Raw genomic sequence first — 23,041 nt, forward strand, 5'->3', positions numbered from 1 at the left:
GATAGGAGAGATGAAGCCATTAGAAATCAGATTCTCTCTACACAGAGACCTATACAACACAAAGATCAAACCATGGCACCTACAATCACTATGATCCACTATAGACCAACATGGTCCATTGTGTTTGTCTCAGAGTGGAACTCCAGTCTGTAAGACTCTACCAGGGCCTCCAGAGGGCGATGTTAACTGGACTTCTCTTCACTGATGTTGTGCTAGGTTGGGGAGCTCAATTTAGGTAGGTCACTCTCCATCCGGTTCTTATCAGAGGATGGCTGCAGGCTCTGGAAGTGGCTCAGCAGTCTTCTCTATGATCCTCCATTCGCTATGATCCACTCTAAAGATTCAAATTCAAGGACCATTATTCAATTTGATTTGATTATTATTTATTTCAATAATGCCATATTGCTGAGCAATGTTATTAATGACTCTCCTCTTCTTACAGCTAAGAAAGCCAGTGGTGGAGATAGTATCAACAGCAGTGTTGAGTAGCTCATGTCTCTCCTGGGTCCAGAGATCCTCAATCAGCAGCCTGACTCCAAGCTGGAAAAGTGACATCCTGGAGATGATGCTTACTGAGATGACGGCAACAGTACCAGCCAGTGAGCTCCTACTCATACTCAGCACCTGTCAATCTTGGTTACTCCAGATGTGCACTTCAGATTGTGCATGTCCTGTCCAAGGATGAGGTGAAGACACTGTCCCAGAGAAGACTGCTGAGCCACTTCCACTTCCAGCCACCATCAGTAAAGAGAAGAGTCCAGTTAACATCGCCCTCTGGAGGCCATGGTAGAGTCTTACAGACTGGAGTTCCACTGAGACAAACACAATGGACCATGTTGGTCTATATTAATGTCATATGTGTCATGGACAATAATGACAATAGGAAGATATATTCTATATCTCCTTATTCAGGAGTTTTTTAAAGTCTTGCTGTGATTGAGACTGTTAATTTCAGTTGTACTCAAGAAGTTGTACTGCTAAATGGCCTATACTATTATTGTATTATTCTAAGACAAGTGTCCATGAAAATTAGATTTTTGTTGTGTGATGGTATTATAAAATTGACATCATAACCTTTATGTTTTGTGAAATATGTGTTGAATATGTTGATTATGTGTTTATTCAACTTTAACAGTCCTCTATGAGGACTTTTACCTAAAATTACCAATATTTTTGTGATTGTCTAATGATCTGTTTTAAGGTCAAAGCTTAGAGAATAAGCAATTGTTTCCACTACATTTGTGTATTGATAAAGATTTACATAATATTGAGCATCTTATATGAAGCATGTATCAGATATCCATTTGATAATAATGGACCTAAAACTACAGCATCATTTTTCATGTGAGGATGATTTACCTAAACTGGGTAGCCTATTATACCTGTAATCATCACTCTATGTGATAAGCAAAAACGTATCTGTTTTAAGATCATAATACATTACCTGAATATGTCTATACTGAAGAAAGACTTTCTCAAAATTGTTGTTAATTTTCAACAATCCGGTGTGTCTTTTGTAAAGACAGTAAATGTAGGCAATATCCCCATACTCCACCTGGCAGCCCATACTCTGTTAGAGTATGTCTTGGAGATTTTTCCAAGTTTCTGTTTGTGATGTATAATTACTTTGCACAGTGTCTCATTGAGACGATTTTAATAAATTCAAAAACAATCAAATGAAATACTTTTTTTTCTTGTTCTTTATTTACTTTTTCTTATCTTTACTATGATAGTTTACATTTCAGTTCAATAATTGTGTAGGCGTAGGCCTAAACGTTAAATGCTTGCAAATGACCATTTTGTTATGAAGATATTCCCATCACATCAGCATGACATGCAGGAGGTTTATGATGATATGATATTGATTTTAGGTGCACATCAAATGTGTGCCGAATAGCTTCGTGTTTTACCAAATGTTCACCTATGTGTATGTATGTATGTTTACAGAAAATATCACAGAAAACCAGAGATTACCTACCACATTATCACAGAAATCCGGGGCCATGTTCAGTTGCCAAACGTTATCGAACGTTGCATATAGAAATCCCATGAATAGAACCAATTCACTGTTCTACATGTCTGAACGTTCCAAAACGTGGCGTCCTCCTGAACGCCCCAGAGATTTTTCCATTGAGGGATTATTATTTATTTGTACCTGAACGTCATTGCGCAACACAAGATGGCGGCGGAAAGTGAGAGAGTAGACAGGAGTAGTCACAGCATGGATAAAAGCATAACTCTTCCACCCAATGAGATCTTCAGGAATTTGGAAAATGCAAAGAGGTTCGCAATAGACATAGGTATAAACTAAATTAATATTTAGATCGCTACTTGAATATATTCACTTGTCTTGTTACTTTGACAACACAGCAGGCACACAAGAGGCTAGCAAGCAACGACGTGTGGCTGGCTAGCTAAACTAGCTGATTTAAGTACTGTAGTTAGCTACCAGTAGTTGCGAAGTTACCTTTGCCACATACATTTTAGCTGGCTAATTAGCGTTTGTTTATGGGCTGGATAGCTACAGGTTTCTCAAATGGCTAACTAGCTAACCAACCAGCTAATTTGACCGCTGCGCCAGAGTGGCTGAGTTGTCAATAGTTGACTGATGGAATTATTTATCTCACGTGAGACTGCAGAAATCTTTTTGTTCCTCCCACAGGTGGCTCTCTGACGAAACTCGCCTATTACTCCACTGTTCAACACAAAGTAGCGAAAGTACGGTCATTCGACCATACTGCAAAGGTATGTGGTGTCAACAAACTTTGCAACACTGTCCGTAACAAACGTTAGGTCCAATGTAGCAGATGACACCACTAAATAAGAGCTTGCGTTCAACGTGTAGTGTGCTATTTGTCGTAGGTCTCCAATGGGCCAACCTGATAAAGGTGTGTGAATGGAGCTACAGAAAAGTAAACTAACTAAGCATGTGTTAATTAGAGAGTAGCCAATATGGGATTGCTTGAGTGTGGGGTTTGTGGTAGACATATAGGCCACTGATTCATGATGTTGGGCTTCAAAAGGCTGTGTACCTTGGGACAGTGAATATGTAGACTTACTGAGCCCACTCAGGTTGCCCTGGAGGTCTCAGGTCTGCAGATTTGGTCTGGTTCCTTATCTGTGTCCCTCTTTACCAGGACACTGAGGATGACCCCCTCTATGAGATCTCAATGCAGGAGGAGATCTTGGCTCGCCTTCACTTCATCAAGTTTGAAAATGCCTACATTGAAACCTGCCTGGACTTTATCAAAGACCACCTGGTCAACACTGACACCAAAGTCATCAAAGCCACCGGTGGAGGGGCTCATAAGTTCAAAGATCTCATAGAGAAGAAACTGAAGCTCAGGTGAGAAAAGGAATATCTTTTGAGTTATTTTGTTGAAATCTAAAACGGCTTTATTTTTAAAGACAGCTTGACCGGTATAAGGTTGAGCTCATTATAATGTAGCTGCTCTTTATGTTTTGACAAGGGTGGACAAGGAGGATGAAATGACATGCCTGATTAAGGGCTGCAACTTTGTGCTGAAGAACATCCCCCACGAGGCTTTTGTCTATGTCAAGCATGCAGACTCTGAATTCCGCTTCCAGAACACTCACCCTGACATCTTCCCTTACCTGCTCATCAACATCGGCTCAGGGGTGTCAATCATCAAGGTACCAATGCCTGATACTCATCTAGATCTGGTGTGACGTTTGGCCTATGTACCAATTAATTCAACAAACAATATTTATTTCCAAACAGGTTGAATCAGAGGATACATTTGAGCGTGTTGGAGGAAGCTCCATAGGTGGGGGGACGTTCTGGGGCCTTGGAGCTCTGCTCACAAAAACAAAGGTAAAACCCCTCCTCACCCCCATGCAGACACTTCAAGCAATAGGCTTTTTAAAAAGTCAGGCTACTCAAATGAACTGATGTATAGTCTTATTTTCTGTTTGTTCTTGCCTAATATCTTGCCAGTTGACATTACTGCAACTTTTATTATCAGGAAGACTGCCTTCTGTACTTACAAGCTCTTGTTCTGTATAGGGTTCAGGGGATTTTCTGTGTGGAAAAGTCTTGGCTGGGCAGTCTGTCCAAACAGCATGCACATTATTAATGTGCACCTTGTGCTGGGGACAATAAATGCCCACTCTAAAATGTACAGTTTTGTCACACTACACAATGCCACAAATTTGTCAAGTTTTGAAGGTGTGTGCAATTGTCTTGCTGACTGCAGGAATGTCCAGTAGAGTTGTTGCCAGAGAATTGCATGTTAGTTTCTCTACCATAAGCCTCATTCGTTTTATAATTTGTCTGTACATCCTCCCGGCCTCACGACCGCAGACCACGTGTTACCAGCCCAGGACCACATCGGGCTTCTATACCTGTGTCTAAGACCAGCCACCTGGACAGCTGATGAAACTGTGGGCTTGCACAACCAAAACATTTTTGCACAAACTAAGGGAAGCTCATCTGTGTGTTAATCATCCTCACCAGGGTCTTGACCTGACTGCAGTTTGGCATCATAACTGACTTCAGTGAGCAAATTTTCACCTTTGATGGCCACTGGCACGATGAAATTCTCTTCACGGATGAATCACGGTTTCAACTGTACCAGGAAGATGGCAGACAGGGTGTATGGCATTGTGTGGGCGAGCGGTTTGCTGATGTCAATGTTGTGAACAGAGTACCCCATGGTGGCAGTGGGGTTATGGAATGGGCATGCATAAGCTACGGACAATGAACACAATTCCATTTTATTGATATCAATTTGAATGCACAGAGATACTGTAATGAGGGGTCCCGTGCGACTCAGTAGAGAGTGGCGCTTGCAATGCCAGGATTGTGGGTTTGATTCCCTCGGACTGGTACGGGAAAAAAAGTGTGAAATGTTTTCTCTCACTACTGTAAGTCGCTCCGATCAGAGCGTCTGCTAAATTGCCAAAATCTAAATTTGTTGAGATGCTAAGACCCATTGTAGTGCCATTCATCCACCGCCATCACCTGATGTTTCAGCATGATTGTACACGGCCCGTGTCGCAAGGATCTGTACACAATTCCTGGAAGCTGAAAATATCCCAGTTCATCCATAGTCTGTATACTCACCAGACATGTCACTCATTGAACATGTTTGGGATGCTCTGGATCGATGTGTACGACAGCATGTTCCAGTTCATGGTAATATCCAGCAACTTCGCACAGCCATTGAAGAGTAGTGGAACAACATTCCGCAGGCCACAACCAACAGCCTGATCAACTCTATGTGAAGGAGATGTCACACTGCATGAGGCAAATGGTGGTCACTAGGGCATAAAATTAACACCTGCTAAGTGCGGGTAGATTTAGGTAAGAATGTCTATTTCACCAGACCTGTTGGCAGGTGGTCAATTTCCATGGCTCTACATTGCGAGCATTACATTTATTAGTAAAAATAAAGTATAATCTAATAAAATTGTCACGTGCGCTGAGTACAGCAGATGTAGGTAGACCTTACCATGAAATGCTTAGATACAAGCCGTTAACCAACAATGCCACTCAATAAAAAGTTTAGAAAAGATTTACTAAACTAAAGTTTAAAAAAAAATTAAAAAGTGACATTAACGAGGCTGTATACAGGGGGTACCGGTTCCAAGTCAATGTGCGGGGGCACAGGTAAGGGAAAGGGGGATGCCTAGTCTGTTGTACAACTGAAATGTTTCTTCTGCATTTAACCCAATCCCTCTGAATCAGAAAGGTGTGGGACTGCCTTAATCGACATCCACGTCTTTGTCGACTGGGGAACAGTGGGTTAACTGCCTTGCTCAGGGGCAGAACAATAGATTTTTACCATGTCAGCTCGGAGATTGGATCCAGTAACTTTTCGGTTACTGGCCAACGCCCTAACCACTAGTTGTGGAAAATTGTACTTGAAGGTAGGCGCAAAGTGACTATGCATAGATGATTAACAGTGAGTAGCAGCAGTGTAAAAATAAAGCTGGTGTCAATGTAAATAGTCCAGGTGCCCATTTGATAAATTTTTCAGCAGTCTTATGTTAGTTAGAAAAATGCTGCAGTAGCTGTTTATAAAGTATTTATGCTGTTTTGTTTCATAGCTGATATTTAAACAAATAATTATTCATCCTATATCCCACCACTGCCTGGCAGGGGAGCTGTGCGCACTGAGTGAAGTGCTGATACTGTAGATTTTTGGAGGTGCTGAGCACAGGCATAAAACTTGGTCTAATTTACTAAAGTCTACAAAGTGAGACTTTGTCCTTGTGTTTTGTCTATTTACATTGTTTTGTTCACAAGCTTGGTGGTTTTTCAACGTTAGTTTGAGTCTGCTGCTTCAACTAATAGTCAGATCTCAGACAGACACGTGACATGACTCCAGTGGCCCCGTTACCATGGTAATCTCTCTGCCTGATTACAAGACTGGTCACAAAAAATGTAATTAAATTTAACATACCACAATTCTTGTTTTAGGAACATTAAAAAGCATGGGCATCAGATTGTTTTTATATTATAAATCTATATATTTTGACGAGTAAAAAAATATTGTACCTGCCACACTGGCTGGTGGACCAAAAAGTTAATGTTAGGCCCTGGGGGTCAAACCTGATACGACTGGTTTTCTGCTCAGTGGTTGTAGAGGGTGCAACAGGTCAGCACCTCAGGAGTAAATGTCAATTGGCTTTTTATAGCTGAGAAGAGAGGGGGGAGAGGGAGAGAAAAAAACTATACACACACTTAAGTTCACACAGGACACCACAGAAGACAGGAATTTCACCAGCACATTGACTATTGCAGCATAGATACGGGAGGCTGAGACGGGAGGTCAGGGGACACTGGCCCTGTCCGACTATACCCCCAGACAGTGCAAACCAGGCAGGATATAACCCCACCCAGTTTGACAAAGCACAGCCACCACACCACTAGAGAGAGAGCAGCTTACTACCCCGAAACAAGGCTGAGTATAGCCCACTAAGATCTCCTCCACTTCACAAGCCCGAGAGGGTGCAAAAACAGGCAGGCATATCACGACAGTAACTCAACCCACTCGAGTCAAGTTTAGCAAAAAAGACTCCTAGGGATGGCATGGAATAGTGCTAGAAGGCCAGTAATAGGGTCTGAGGCCGAGAATCCCAGAGGAGAGCCGGCCAGGCAGAGACTGCAATGGCCATTCATCTTCGCACTCCTGGGCTAGATTACACTGGGGGGGCATTTGAGGTCAGGGGTCTGCAGGCCAGTCAAGTTCATCCACACTGATCTCAACAAACCATTTCTGTATGAACCTCACTTTGTGCATGGGGGCATTGTCATGCTGAAACAGTAAAGGGGGGGGCCTTGCTCGAAACATGAAAAACAGCCCCAGACCATTATTCCTCCTCCACCATACTTTTTACAGTTTGCACTATGCATTCGGACAGGTAGCTTTCTCCTGGCATCCACCAAACCCGGAGTCGTCCGTCGGACTGGCAGATGGTGAAGCGTGATTCATCAAGACAGAACGCTTTTCCACTTCTCCAGAGTCCATTTGCGGCGAGCTTTACACCATTCCAGCCAACGCTTTGCATTGTGCATGCTGATCTTAGGCTGAAGTGAGGCTGCTCGCCCAAGGAAAACCATATTCATGACTTTCCCGAAGAACAGTTCTTGCTTGTGCTGACGTTGCTTCCAGAGGCAGTTTGGAACTTGGTAGTGAGATTGCAACCTAGAACAGACTTTTTACGCCCTATGCACCTCAGCACTTGGTGGTCCTGTTATGTGAGCTTGTGTGCCCTACCACTTTGCGGCTGAGATGTTGTTGCTCCTAGACATTTATACTTCACAATACCAGCACCTACAGTTGACCGGGCAGCTCTAGCAGGGTAGATATTTGATGAACTGATTTGTTGGAAAGGTGGCATCCTATGACGGTGCCATGCTAAAAGTCACTGAGCTCTTCAGTAAGGCAATTCTACTGCCAATGTTTGTCTATGGAGATTGCATGGCTGTGTGCTCAATTTTATACACCTGTCAGCAATGGGTGTGGCTGAAATAGCTGAATCCACAAATTTTTAAGGGATGTCCACATACTCTTGTGTATGTTCGTCAAAAGAGATCAGGGTCTAGAGTAACGCCGAGTTCCTAAAGTTTTATTTGAGACGACTTTATAACCATCAAGATGAAATGTCAGATCAAACAGCAGATCTGTTTGTTTCTTGGGACCGAGAACTAGCATCTCTGTTTTGTCTGAGTTTTAAAATGTTGACGCCATCTATTTCCTTATGTCTGAAACGCATACGTCCAGGGTAGGTAATTTTGGTGCTTCACCATGTTTCATAGAAATGTACAGCTGTGTGTCGTCTGCATAGCAGTGAAAGTTGATATTGTGTTTCCGAATGACATCACCAAGAGGTAGAATATACACTACTGTTCAAAGTTTGGGGTCACTTAGAAATGCCCTTGTTTTTGAAAGAATTCCTCACTCTTTCTATTCTGTTTAGAGCCAGTTTGCGCTGTTCTATGAAGGGAGGAGTACACCGTGTTGTACGAGATCTTCAGTTTCAGAACAACAGTTTTCAGCTGTGCCAACATAATTGCAAAAGGTTTTTCTAATGATCAATTAGCCTTCTAAAATTATGAACTTGGATTAGCTAACACAACATGCCATTGGAACACAGGAGTGATGGTTGCTGATAATGGGTCTCTGTACGCCTGTAGATATTCCATTAAAAATCTGCTGTTTCCAGCTACAATAGTAATTTACAACGTTAACCATGTCTACATTGTATTTCTGAATCAATTTGATGTTATTTGAATGGACAAAATATTTGCTTTTCTTTCAAAACAAGGATATTTAAGTGACAACTTTTGAATGGTTGTGTGTATAGATGGTGAAATCGGAACCTTGAGGAACACCGAAACAACATATAATTGATTTGTCAGAGGACAAACCATCCACAGAGACAAGCTGATATCTTTCCGACAGATAAGATCTAAACCAGGCAAGAACTTGTCCGTGTAGACTAATTAGGGTTTCCAATCTCTCCAAAAGAGTGTGGTGATTGATGTCAAAGGCAACACTAAGGTCTGGGAGCATGAGGACCGATGCAGAGCCTTGGTCTGACGCCATTAAACACTCATTTACTACCACCTTCAAATGGACTCTGCAAGGTGTTCAAAGCTTTCCAGAGATGTTGACTCCAATGCTTCCCACAGTTGTCAAGTTGGCTTCATGTCCTTTTTTGAGTGGTAGACCATTCTTGATGCACACAGGAAACAGTTGAGCATTAAAAACCCAGCAGCGTTGCAGTTCACCGGTGCGTCTGGCACCAACTACCATACCCCGTTCAAAGGAACTTACAGTTCTCTTGCCCATTCACCCTCTGAATGCAACACATACACAATCCATGTTTCATTTTTCTTGAGGCTTAAAAATCCTTCTTTAACCTGTCCATCTACACTTATTTAACAAGTGACATCATCAATAAGTGATCATCGCATTCATCTGGTCTGTCTCATGGAAAGAGCAGTTGTTGATGTTTTTATACTCAGTGTAATACATACATTGCACGTTACCCTTATACTGCTCAGGCACATGCATAATACTTTACATTTTCCCATATTCTGTCTGGTGTTCAGCCTTATGGCGGTTTAGGTATTTGAGGGACCCTATAGCATCTGCCTGAGGGGAGGAGCTGATACTAAGAGTGAAGTACATGGGATGGATCTGAAATAATTGAGCATACTACTTCTATGATTGCATGGTAAAACGAGCATTCTTTTGTTTTTCAAATATTTTTTAACTCCTTTTTCTCCACAGTTTTGTGGTATTCAATTGGTAATTAGTCTTGACCCTTTCGCTGCAACTCCCGTATGGACTCGAGAGGTGAAGGTCGAGAGCCGTGTGTCCTCACACAACCCAGCCAAGTTGCACTGCTTCTTGACACGATGGCCGATTTTAACCCGGAAGCCAGCCGCACCAAGGTGTCGGAGGAAACACTGTGCACCTGGTGACTGTCGGCGTGCAATGAGTCCGGCATGCCACAGAAGTCGCTAGTGTGCAATGGGACAGGAACATCCCTGCTGGCTGGGCCAGTTTTGTGCCGCCCCATGGGTCTCCCGGTCGCGACAGAGCCTGTACTCGAACCAGAACTCTAGTGGCACAGTTAGCACTGCAATGCAGTGCCTTAAATCACTGCACCACTCGGGAGGCCCCAGAGCATTATTTTCTGGTCAACTTCAAAAACCTTGAGTCTATGTAGGAAATGGAGGTGTTGTTGGACTCTGCAGCATGCCTTTTACTTGGCCCTTCCAGCTCAGCATATTGTCCATGTGTACACCCAGGAACAAACTAACCTGTGCTATGGCATTGTGGACAACCACAGCCACGTGGCCACCGACAGATTTAGGGTGAAACACCATTGGGGTCAAAACACCAATTTGTATTGTTTGAATATCTGACCTGTACGCAGTAGTATCAGCATCTTTAGGCATCAGACCAGGAATGGCAGTATCATCAGAAAACTGGACAATATATTTATCAGGATTACTGCTAGTTCATTCATTTGTGTACAGAGTGAATAAGATGGGTGTCCTCACACAACCCAGCGGGGCCCCCATGCTAATGTCTATAGCCTCAGAGGGTACTGTTAACTAATCTGTTGAGTACTGCTAGTCATGAATGAGTGGTACCACCTTATGGTATAGGGGTTAATGCCCATCTGCTTTAACTTGCTGAGTACGACGTGTGGCTGTATTGTGTTAAATGCTTAACTTAAATCAATAAATGGCAGTCTAGCACAGGCCTTGGGGTTTTCCAGATTCTTAACAATGATATGCACTATGGTGTTGATTGCATCATCAGTCCTGCAACTTTTCTTATAGGCAAATTGATACAGATCTTTTCAGAACTTCATTATGATGGCCAGACCAACAGGTCATTATTTTATTTTTGGGACTGGAGTGATGATGGCCTTTTTCCACAGAGATGGGACTGTATGGGAGTCTAGAGACCTCTGAAAGATAGGGCACCAAGCCGGAGTAAATTCCTCTGCACATGTTTTTAGAAGAAAAGCAGAGATGCCATCAGGACCTGTTGCCTTATTCATACAGGTGTGCTTGAAGACTAGTGACCTCTATTAGGTTGATTTCCAACCTATGAACACAATTATCAATGGAGCCAATCACATCACACTTGACAGAGAAGTCATGTACTGTGCATTCAGACCCATTGACTGTTTCCACATTTTGTTACGTTAGTCTTATTCTAAGATGTTTTTTTTATCAATCTACACACAACCCATAATGACAAAGAAACAGGTTTATAGGACTTTTAGCACATATACATATGTATTTTGACCCTTTACTCAGTACTTTGTTGACACTTTTGACAGTGATTACAGCCTCGTCTTCTTGGGTATGACACTACAAGCTTGGCACTTGAATTTGGAGAGTTTCTCCCATTCTCTGTCGATCCTTTCAAGCTCTGTCAGGTTGCATGGGGAGTGTCGCTGCACAGCTATTTTCAGGTCTCAGAGTTAATCGATAAGGGTTCAAGTCTGGGCTCCAGTTGGGCCACTTAAGGGCATTCAGAGACTTGTCCTGAAGCCATGCCTGTGTTGTCTTGGCTGTGTGCTTATGGTAGTTGTCCTGTTGGAAGGTGAACCTTTGCCCCTGTCTGAGGTCCTGAGCAGGTTTTCGTCAAGGATCTCTCTGTACTTTGCTTCTTTCATCTTTCCTTCAATCCTGACTAGTTTCCCATTCCCTGCTGCTAAAAAACATCCCCAACCTGGTGCCAGGTTTCCTCCAGACGTGACGCTTGGCATTCAGGCTAACCAGTTCAATCTTGGTTTCATCAGACCAGAGAATCTTGTTTCTCATGGTCTGAGAGTCCTTTTAGGTGCCTTTTGGCCAACTCCAAGCAGGCTGTTATACCTTTTACTGAGGAGTGGCTTCAGTCTTGCCACGCTACCATAAAGGCCTGATTGGTGGAGTGCTGCAGAGATGGTTCTCCCATCTCCACAGTGGAACTCTGGAGCGACCATCGGATTCTCGGAACACCTTGCTGACCATGGCCCTTCTCCCCTGATTGCTCAGTTTGTCTGCATGGCCAGCTCTAGGAAGAGTCTTGGTGGGTCCAAAATTCTTCCATTTAAGAATGGTGGAGGCCACTGGGTTCTTGGGGACCTTCAATGCTGCAGACATGTTTTGGTACCCTTCACCAGATCTGTGCCTCAGCACAATCCTGTCTCTGAGCTCTATGGTCAATTGCATCGACCTCATGGCTTGGTTTTGCTCTGACGTGCACTGTCAACTGTGGGAACTTATATAGACAGGTGTGTGCCTTTCCAAATCATGTTCAATCAATTTCATTTACCACAGGTTGTCTCCAATTACGTTGTAGAAACTTCTCAAGGATGATCAATGGAAACAGGATGCATCTGAGCTCAATTTTGAGTCTCATAGCAAAGGGTCTGAGTACTTATGTAAATAAGATATTTCTGTATTTTATTTTTTATAAATTTGCAAACATTTCAAAATATTGTTTACGCTTTGTAGTTATGGGTTATTGTGTGTAGATTGATGAGGAAAATTTCATTTAACCCATTTTAGAAATGCAAAGTAACTAATGTAACAAAATGTGGAAAAAGTCAAGTGGTCTGAATACTTTCTGAATACTTTCTTTGGTCAGCTAATCTGGTGTGTGCAAGTATTTATTATGTAGTGTTCATGTCAGTGATTGTGTCAACATAAGGGCCTCTTAAACATGGTTGGAAACTGCACCAATCGCCACGCTAACCACCGAAGCCCCATTTTGATCCAGAAAAAAACATGGATGTTAGCCAAGCTATTTTGTATCTGGGTTAAAGTGCTGTTTTTAAAACTACTGTACTCCCATGTCCTCCTGCTCTCACCTCCTAGAGATTTGATGAACTACTTCAGTTGGCTTCGAAGGGGCAGCATACAAGTGTTGACATGCTAGTCAAAGACATCTACGGGGGATCTTATGTGTCCTTGGGCTTGACTGGGGACCTTATCGCAAGCAGCTTTGGAAAATCTGCGACGGCTGACAAAGGTAAAGAGAGAAGAGCCCTGGCAGTATGTTTATTCTTTGGCCCCATAACCTGTTTTTCATTGTCTTCAGGAGCGGACTCCCTGGCATGCAATCTACCTGTGGAAGCTGGTGGGAGGACCTATAGGAGGACAGGCTCATTGTAATTGCTGAAATGGAATGTATGTTTGATACGTTCCATTCCAGCCATTACAATGATCCCATCCTCCTATAGCTCCTCACACCAGCCTCCACTGCCATATACTGTAATGTAGGTTACATTCCTGTTTAGCACTAACAGATTGACTTCTAACCCAGTTACTGTGGCCTTGTCCCCTCTAGGCTGTGTGGTTACTGTTGAGAAATAGATGAGGCAGACAGCCATGGAGGCAAAGCAAGCAACTCATTCACTCACTCTATTAGATAATGTTTTTAATGTAATGCCGATAATACCTGAGACAAACAGTCAATACATAAACCAACACTGTACTTACTACAATGGGACCTTGGCTTGTTGTCTAGAGTGACTCCATGTTTCTGGATCTTCACTTGGCTGTATGTTGACACTTTTACTTTTGTTTCCCCCTGAATTAGAGTTCTCTAAAGAAGATATGGCTAAGAGCCTGCTCCATATGATCAGCAATGACATTGGGCAGCTGGCCTGCCTCTATGCCCGGCTCCACAACTTGACCAGGGTCTACTTTGGGGGTTTCTTCATCCGAGGACACCCTGTCACTATGCACACCATCACTTACAGTATCAACTTCTTCACCAAGGCAAGCCCCCCCCCAATGTACCTCCTAAACAAGCATTTCTTTCTCAATCTAGGTTTTGCTGTCAGGTACATTTGATGAGCTCTAGATTTAGCCCTGAAAGAGCTTGATCTGGTGTCAGCTGACTAAAATCAGGGATATGTCCCTTGGGCCTGGCTCAGAGCTTGAACCAGCAATCCAATCTGCCTTGCTGTATTTACACAGTAGCATGGAAATATACCCTTTTTCCTGAATTCAATGTCTTTGGGTTCTGTTACGCAGCAGGTAACAGAACCCCACCTAACAGAACTCACCTCACAGGTAAATTATTTATGTTTTCAGATAGACATTTGTGTGGGCAGTTAGGAAAAAAACTAAAACATTGACATGACAGGTTTGATTATATTGTCCCCATAGGCTACTTTTACATGATACAATCTGCAAGTGTAATGAGTGTTAGAAATGGTTCCTTCTGACTGGATATGTATATTTTTTTTTTGCAGGGTGAAGTCCAGGCGCTGTTCCTGAGACATGAAGGCTATCTGGGGACTATTGGTGCCTTTCTCAAGGGAGCAGAGGAAGACAGTAAGTCGATGTTTTCCTCTATGGAATTTCTTCATGACAGAAAGTGGCACTGGCAGTCATGCCTTATTACTCTCTTTGTTTGATTTGCATTTTCCTGTTGATGAGAAGTTATTTTTGAGTCGTTTTCACTGGTATTATAATTGTCACTTTATCTAGATCCTAACCAGTACAGTTGGGGGGAGAACTATGCTGGGAGCTCTGGCCTAATGAGTACCTCTCCAGACCTGAACCCCATGCAACGTGCACGCAGTGGAACAGTAAGTCCTTTGTAGAAGAAAATACCTTAAGGTCAGCTTTGGACCACTAGGGTGCGCTCATAACCCACTTGGTGACATTTCATTAACCATTTTAGCAATTCACCCCCACCACCCTTTTATCTGATTTCTGAGATAATTGTAGATTTGATATTTTCTGTGGAAATGTCACCACCGCTGTCCTTTTTAAAATCCACAGGCCTGGTGTGACAACAACCTTCATTGATAATTTCATCTAACATTTGATTGTTTTCATCTCTTCTCTTCATATCCATCATATCTTACATCTGTTTACCTACTGTAACCCTTTCCTCAGTTTCCCGTAAGTACTTCCTCATGCTCTGTGTGTAGTGGTTTGATTAGGGATAAATATTTCCTCATGCTTCTGGCTTTGTAGCTCTACACCTGCCCTAACATTCACATTGGGTTAAGTAAGGTTTCAGAGAGACAATTGTTGCATTAACTGCCAAATGCCAGCCTTTTCCTTTCACATTGCATTGTTTAACAGCATTTGAAGTGTTGCTTTTAGCAGTCACTGTTTTGAATTATGTTGTGACGTGTTATAACCAACCCTAAAGTCACCTGAGACACTAGAGAATAGTTATCAGGTCTATTCACCTTAGACACTGAACTTAAAAGCATACTCAAGGCACTGATAGGTGTGAGAAGTCCGTATAGGGTACATCTAAACTTTGTTGTGTGTGTCGACTGCACTGACAGTGTAATTGTCCCTGAGTGATATGAAGCTTGACACATGCTATTGTCAGCTCACTGACCACTAGGTGGGGTATTGAAAACGGATATATTGGCATTTTTTGTGACGTTTGAAGGAGTCTGGTTGCTTTGGTTTTACTTTGCTGTGTGCATGAGTGCATTAGCCCTGCACTATTTTGCAGTGCTTAGTGTGTCTCTTGTCCGGCTCCAGTTTGACATGTTGGAGATGGATCGTCTGGAGAGGCAGCTTGTGAATCTGCCCCTGCTGCAGGACCCGTCCTCCTACATCCCAGACACAGTGGACCTCTCAGAGGATGCCCATGCACGGGAGTACTGGCTCTACTGCTTTGAGGAGGCCCTGGATGGGGTAAGAGGCAGAGCATCTTCTACTGGTCTATTCATCAATACACACACATTGCATTGCACACACAGCGAGTCCTCAACCTGGTTGCTTTTAAAATTGCCGATCTGGGTGATGTGCTTTGGACAGGTGGTAAAAAGAGCTGTGGCCAGCCAGCCTGATCTACCAGAGGCTGCTGAACGAGCGGAGAAGTTCCGGCACAAGTACCTGCACAAGCTGCAAACCCTCCGCCATCAGCCTTTGTAAGGGGAGCCACAGCTGCAGATCCTTTTTAAAGGCTGTTAGACTACTAGAGCTGTTTATTGATCATTTATGTAGATGCATATCTTTGAAGGCCTCCCAAGTAGTGGATGAAATTGACTCTTGTACATGATGAAGTCTCACTGTTTCCTGTGCAATCTGTATGTGTTTTTGTCTGCTAATGTAGAGTACTTCTCTTCTCACCTGTAGTGCTTATGGATCCCTCACTGTCAGAAGTCTTTTAGACACAAGAGAACACTGTTTAAACGAGTTCAACTTCCCTGACCCCTACTCGAAGGTTTGACTGGATTCTGTAGCACTCCTTTTCCTCTGTTCACGGTTCCCAATACATGTTCCAGTGCTTCTCTTTTTCTGGTCATCTAATGATGAAGCTTACACATGTGGTCTTGGGTGCATTTTGATGTCATTTCATGTCCACTTTCCTTGATTAGTGTCTGTCATTATATGATTTGCTAATGTGGTAGATTAGCTGTGAGAAGATGGAAGCTTCTGTGTCTCAGTTTTGTCTTGATCTTCCACAGATCAAGCAGAGGGAGAATGACATGGCCCTCAAGTACTTCCAGAAGGCAGTCAAGTCCTTGGAGGAGCTGAGCTGGGAGCAGAGGCAGTTTGCCTTGGTCAGGGGCCTCCTGGCTGGGAACGTCTTTGATTGGGGAGCCAAGGCTGTTTCAGAGTGGGTCTGCACTCCTTAATTTGGGACTATGGATGATTATTATGACAAATTCTGGCTATAATATATATGTGTGTGTATGTGTATGTATGTATGTGTATGTATGTGTGTATGTGTATGTATGTATGTGTATATATATGTATGTGTATATATGTATGTATGTATGTGTATGTATGTGTGTGTGTGTGTGTGTGTGTGTGTGTGTATATATATTCTTGAGAATTATATGGCAATTTTGAATGAACAAAGACTGTCGCTCACGTTTCCACTTAGTGTTCTGGAGTCTGATCCGGAGTTTGGCTTTGAACAGGCGAAACGACAATTGGAAGGTATGAAAGCCCTTGTTGACTGGGAAAACATTTTGATATTTAAAGGGATCCTGCATTTTATATTGCTGCTGTAACCTACGTAGGCTACATAATGAGTCATGTTTTCTCCATAGAGCGGCCGTGGCTTATCGACAACTATGACCAATGGCTCCAGAGACTGAATGTAAGAATTTACACTGTTTTCTGACGTTAGTATTTAAATGGATTATTTTAGCTGTATTCTTGTTATGGGCCACATCCTAACTTAAGCTCCACAGAAGTTCTGTGCCTGGATCTCAATTTAGGATTTGTCCCAAAGATGTGTATGACTTCATGCTGTGGAACAGTAATTGAATACCATGCCTACTGGCTTTCTTTTGCAGGGCCCACCTCATAAGTGTGCATTATTTTTCGTAGATAATAGTGGAATAGACATCATACTGGGAGTCTTCCCATTTGTCAGAGAGCTTCTCTGCAGGGGAACAGAGGTAAGGAACCACACTGTCCACCCCCTAATATCTTGAAATGCTGTCACCTTCACCACCCCTTCAAATACACACTGGATTTAATAAAACAAGATGACCGAAGCAAGATTAACTTTTTTCCACTTTATGATATTTTTGGGCCTTTGACACCCTGCATTTGCTGTTTTCCAGGTAGTCCTTGCCAGCAACTCAAGCCCAGCTCTGAATGATGTAACAAACAATGAGCTGCAGATCTTGACTGAAAGAATAGCTGCAATGGATCCAGTCATACAGTGAGTATTTAAATCTTTTAGCACTGCATTTGTGACTGAATTATGGATACAGTGATCCTTTCCCACCATTTCAATGCCATTTAATTTGTTTTTCAGGTCTGCTGTGAAGGAGGACAGGTTGACGCTAGTCCAGAGTGGCTCCAGCTCTCCGTGCTTAGACTTAAGGTTTGTTTTATTTCCTATGTATGAATTCTATTTCAATGTTACATACCTGTGTTAACCATGTTTAAAAACAACCTTACTGCAGGAATGACCACCAGAGCTGTTGCCAGATAATTGAATGTTAATTTCTGTACTATAAGCCACCTTCAACGTCATTTTAGAGAATTTGGCAGTACGTCCAACCGGCCTCACACCACGCCAGCATAGACTTCCACATACGGCTTCTTCTTCACCTGCGGGACTGTCAGAGACAAGCCACCCAGACAGCTGATGAAACTGAGTTTGCACAGCCAAACAATTTCTGCACAAACTGTCAGAAACCGTCCCCGAGAAGCTCATCTGAGTGCTCGTTGTCCTTACTAGGGTCTTGACCTGACTCCAGTTTCAGCGTCGGTACAGACTGCAGTGAGCAAAGGCTCAACTTCGATGGCCACTGGCGAAGTGTGCTCTTCACGGATGTATTCCGGTTTCAAGAGTACCGGGCATATGGCAGACAGTGTATGGCCTTGTGTGGGTGAGTGGTTTGCTGATGTCGGCGTTATGAACCCCACCGCCACCATTGGGCACTCTGTTATGGTATGGGAATGTACCAAAGCTGAAGAACATGTGCACATCCAGGTACTTTCTACAGGTGCTGGAGTTGTAGGCAAACTCATGGAAAGCAGAAAGGAAAACGCCGCACTCCTGCTTCCAGGTGGTATTTATTAACAACGTTTCGACCCTTCGGTCTTCATCAGACATCCATATCCCAGGTGAGGGTGGAAGGTCCTATATATAGGGGCAGTACTGAGTGACATCACTTCCTGAAACAGGAGGTAATTATTTTTATATTACTTTGTTTCGCAATAAATACATTTCAATGGATCAAAATAAATATATGATCATACACAGGGAATGTGATCAATATTTACAGTAATATACATACAATATGCAATTAGGATTTTAAAAAACTATTTGGACATTGAAACTATAAAAACGGTTTCAAGTCAAACTCCTCCATTAAGGCCAAGAGGAGAGTGTTTTCAGCCTGTGGATCCAGAAAGATTCCCTTTGAAGAAGTTAACTCTCAATGTACCCTCCCCTGTGTGACATCTTGACCATTTCTATTCCAATGTATCTCAGAGAGCTAATAGGATTCCAGCGTGTACAAAATGATCAGCAACCAGATTTTGTCTCATGTCGGGGCGGCAGGGTAGCCTAGTGGTTAGTGTTGGACTAGTTACCGGAAGGTTGCAGGTTTAAACCCCCAAGCTGACAATTTACAAATCTGTCGTTCTGCCCCTGAAAAGGCAGTTAACCTACTGTTCCTAGGCCGTCATTGAAAATAAGAATTTGTTCTTAACTGACTTGCCTAGTTAAAGACAGGTAAAAATATATATATATATATTGCTGCAGTGCTCACTGATCCGTGTCTTAAGGCTTCTACGGGTTTTCTCTATGTGAGACAGACCACAATGACATTTTCAACATGTAAATAACATTGGTGGACATGCAGGTAAACAGCCCCTTGATCTTAAGTATTTGTCCTGTACGAGGGTGGGTAAATGAGTTGCCTTTGTACGTAAAGCTGCATTGTGCACATCGGCCACATTTGTGGGGGATATTTAAAAAATGGGTTTCAATTGTGAGTCAGTATCAATAAATGTACCAGTTCTTATGGTATGGGAAGACATAAGCTACGGAAAACAAACACGTGCATTTTATCGATTCCGGTTTGAATGCACAGAGATTCCGTGATAAGATCCTGCTATTGTCATGTCATAAATGTTTCAGCATGATAGTGCACTGCTCCATGTCGCAAGGATCCGTACACAATTGCAGAAGCTGAAAATGTCCCCGTTTTTCGATGGCTTGCATACTCACCAGACATGTCACCTATTGAAAATGTTTTGGATGCTTTGGATCGACGTGCACGACGGTGCGTTCCAGTTCCCACCGATATCCAGCAACTTCGCACAGCCATTGAAAAGGAGTGGGACAACAGGCCACAATCAACAGCCTGATAAACTCTATGCAAAGGAGATATCGCGCTGCATGAGGCAAATGGTGTTCACGTCAGCTACTGACTGGTTTTCTGATCCAATCCCCTACCTTTTTAAAAATGTGTTTGTGGCCAACAGATGCATTTCTGTATTCCAAGTCATGTGAAATCCATAGATTAGGGTCTAATGAATGTACACTGCTCAAAAAATAAAGGGAACACTAAAATAACACATCCTAGATATGAATTAATTAAATATTCTTATTAAATACTTTTTTCTTTACATTGTTGTCAGCACATTCAACTATCACACAAAAATTATCAATTGAAATCACATTTATCAACCCATGGCGGTCTGGATTTGGAGTCACACTCAAAATTAAAGTGGAAAACCACACTACAGGCTGATCCAACTTTGATGTAATGTTCTTAAAACAAGTCAAAATGAGGCTCAGTAGTGTGTGTGTGGCCTCCACGTGCCTGTATGACAACGCCTGGGCATGCTCCTCATGAGGTGGTGGATGGTCTCCTGAGGGATCTCCTCCCAGACCTGGACTAAAGCATCCACCAACTCCTGGACAGTCTGGTGCAACGTGGCGTTGGTGGATGGAGCGAGACATGATGTCCCAGATGTGCTCAATTGGATTCAGGTCTGGGAAATGGGCGGGCCACTCCATAGCATCAATGCCTTCCTCTTGCAGGAACTGCTGACACACTCCAGCCACATGAGGTCTCGCATTGTCTTGCATTAGGAGGAACCGAGGTCCAACCGCACCAGCATATGGTCTCACAAGGGATCTGAGGATCTCATCTCGGTACCTAATGGTGGAGCACATGCATGAAGGGCTGTGCGGCCCCCCTAAGATATGCCACCCCACACCATGACTGACCCACCGCCAAACCGGTCATGCTGGAGGATGTTGCAGGCAGCAGAACGTTCTCCACGGCGTCTCCAGACTCTGTCACCTCTGTCACATGTGCTCAGTGTGAACCTGCTTTCACCTGTGAAGAGCACAGGGCGCCAGTGGCGAATTTGCCAAACGTCCTGCACGGTGTTGGGCTGTAAGCACAACCCCCACCTGTGGACGTCGGGCCCTCATACCACCCTCATGGAATCTGTTTCTGACCGTTTGAGCAGACACATGCACATTTGTGGCCTGCTGGAGGTAATTTTGCAGGGCTCTGGCAGTGCTCCTCCTGCTCCTCCTTGCACAAAGTCTGAGGTAACGGTCTTGCTGCTGGGTTGTTGCCCTCCTACGGCCTCCTCCACATCTCCTGATGTACTGGCCTGTCTCCTGGTAGCGCCTCCATGCTCTGGACACTACGCTGACAGACACAGCAAACCTTGCCACAGCTCGCATTGATGTTCCATCCTGGATGAGCTGCACTACCTGGGTGGGTATTCACTTGTGTGGGTTGTAGACTCCGAACCACTCCTTTATTGGGGGTGTCTTGCTAATTGCCTATAATTTCCACCTGTTGCCTATTCCATTTGCACAACAGCATGTGAAATGTATTGTCAATCAGTGTTGCTTCCTAAGTGGACAGTTTGATTTCACAGAAGTGTGATTGACTTGGAGTTACATTGTTGTTTAAGTGTTCCCTTTATTTTTTTGAGCAGTGTATTTCAATTGACTGATTTCCTTATGAACTGTAACTCAGTAAAATCTTTGAAATTGTTGGATGCTACATGTATATCTTTGTTCAGTGTAGTTACTAAGTAATTTCTTCTAATCTACATGTTTTAAGGTTATTCCTGTAAATATGATAATTTCTCTCCCCTCAGCCGTTTGGACAAGGTGTTGGCTGGGGTTGTGCGGGAACGCCACACAGACCTGGTGATCATCGAGGGCATGGGCCGGGCCATCCACACCAACTACTATGCCTTGTTGAGCTGCGAGAGCCTCAAGATGGCAGTCATCAAGAACTCCTGGCTGGCTGACCGACTGGGAGGCAAGCTCTTCAGTGTGGTCTTCAAGTACGAGGTGCCACTAGACAAAAAACCCACCACCCTGGATCATGTTCCTGTGACGCCTTCATGATCTCATCACTCTCTTTTGAAGTCTGATTATGGGACAGGTTGAACTGTTTCCGGTACAAGTTGGAGAGGTCCAGCTAGCTGTGATGGGGTTGATTTCACCGACTCATGATGATTGATATGCAGATTGTACAGTGAGGAGATTTTAATCAGTTTCAGTGGGCTTGGATTGATTTGAAAATTTGGCAGCCTATTTTAGCAAGGATGTCAAAACAGGGTAGAGTATAACATCGCTTAGTAACCTCAATGTTTAAATGTCTTCCTTTTTTGAATATAAAACTGTACTTTGCACCATCTTGTGTTCTTGCAGATTACTGCCAAAATTGTAGTTATGGTATCAGAACAGACAAACTTGTCAGTGGTAGAGGTGTCCTCTTTGCAGATTGACTGTCTATGCAAGTGAGATCCTCTACTAACTGCATTTATAGACAGGTTATTAGTACCCTGCTGTTTACTTACAGCATCCCAATGGTTACCATGACAACAAGGTGCCCCTTTCAGTGTTGAAGAGATGCTTTGCGAGTGCTGTGCTACCAGGGTAATTATAGCAATCTGTGGTGATGCTTCACAAATATATGGTAGATGTGCCTTGAGGTGGGAGTGATAAAAAGCATAGCTCGTTCAAAATGTAACCAACCTGGTTTAATTTCTATTGCAGGAGAAACATGGGTGTTTTGTTACCAGGGGCTACATGAAAGTGGCTTTTCTATGGGTTGTGTTTAGTCTTCCTTTTGAATCCCAAGATTTTCATCACTGCCACTAGGTCAATTGAGATTATTCACTTATTTGTGATGATCATTGCCTGAGAAGCTAAAATGTTGCAGGGAATGTTTGGCACTTTATTGAGGGGTTTAAAAAATGTAATTACAGAAGGTGGCAGTATTTTCATGTGAACATGAGCTCCTAACAACCAAATTAATGATACGGATATTTTGTTATTCATTGGATGTTCTGAGAGCTGTCAATCAAAAAAGTGTATTTAAGGTAATTTTATAGCTTAATGTGCTATCTTTTTATCAATAACATTATGTTGGCAGCCTTTGTAAATTCAAGGAGTTTTTGTTGGGTTGAGGCATTGCTGTCCAAATGTTTCCATGACTTGATTTGCTTAACCTGTGGATTTATATTGTGTCATTTGTAAATACATGTGAAATAAGTGTAAATAAAATTCATTTGCATTACATGGGTTCATGATGACAT

At 43.0% G+C, this 23,041-nt stretch overlaps 1 protein-coding gene across 1 annotated transcript; it reads left to right on the forward strand.

Moving 5' to 3' along the window:
• Positions 1-2,176: 2,176 nt before the first annotated feature.
• On the forward strand, positions 2,177-23,022 carry LOC135540070 (4'-phosphopantetheine phosphatase-like). The gene is made up of 19 exons (XM_064966403.1): positions 2,177-2,300; positions 2,663-2,745; positions 3,138-3,346; positions 3,471-3,654; positions 3,743-3,835; positions 12,869-13,022; positions 13,593-13,774; positions 14,254-14,335; positions 14,492-14,592; positions 15,515-15,670; positions 15,794-15,906; positions 16,115-16,202; positions 16,447-16,598; positions 16,869-16,924; positions 17,038-17,087; positions 17,287-17,391; positions 17,560-17,660; positions 17,757-17,825; positions 21,590-23,022. Exons 1-19 carry the CDS (start codon positions 2,180-2,182, stop codon positions 21,843-21,845), a joined length of 2,355 nt encoding a protein of 784 aa, XP_064822475.1. The 5' UTR covers positions 2,177-2,179; the 3' UTR covers positions 21,846-23,022.
• Positions 23,023-23,041: the final 19 nt, after the last annotated feature.

This window comes from Oncorhynchus masou, chromosome 5, assembly GCF_036934945.1.
Source record: "Oncorhynchus masou masou isolate Uvic2021 chromosome 5, UVic_Omas_1.1, whole genome shotgun sequence".
Taxonomy (NCBI): Eukaryota; Metazoa; Chordata; class Actinopteri; order Salmoniformes; family Salmonidae; genus Oncorhynchus; species Oncorhynchus masou.

Bases quoted from the DNA above. Each gene is read 5' to 3' on its own strand.
- LOC135540070 (XM_064966403.1), top strand. From the start codon at position 2,180: ATGGCGGCGGAAAGTGAGAGAGTAGACAGGAGTAGTCACAGCATGGAT. The intron at 3,655-3,742 runs GTACCAATGCCT...ATTTCCAAACAG, and splicing joins CAGGGGTGTCAATCATCAAG to GTTGAATCAGAGGATACATT. The intron at 17,392-17,559 runs GTAAGGAACCAC...GCTGTTTTCCAG, and splicing joins TTCTCTGCAGGGGAACAGAG to GTAGTCCTTGCCAGCAACTC.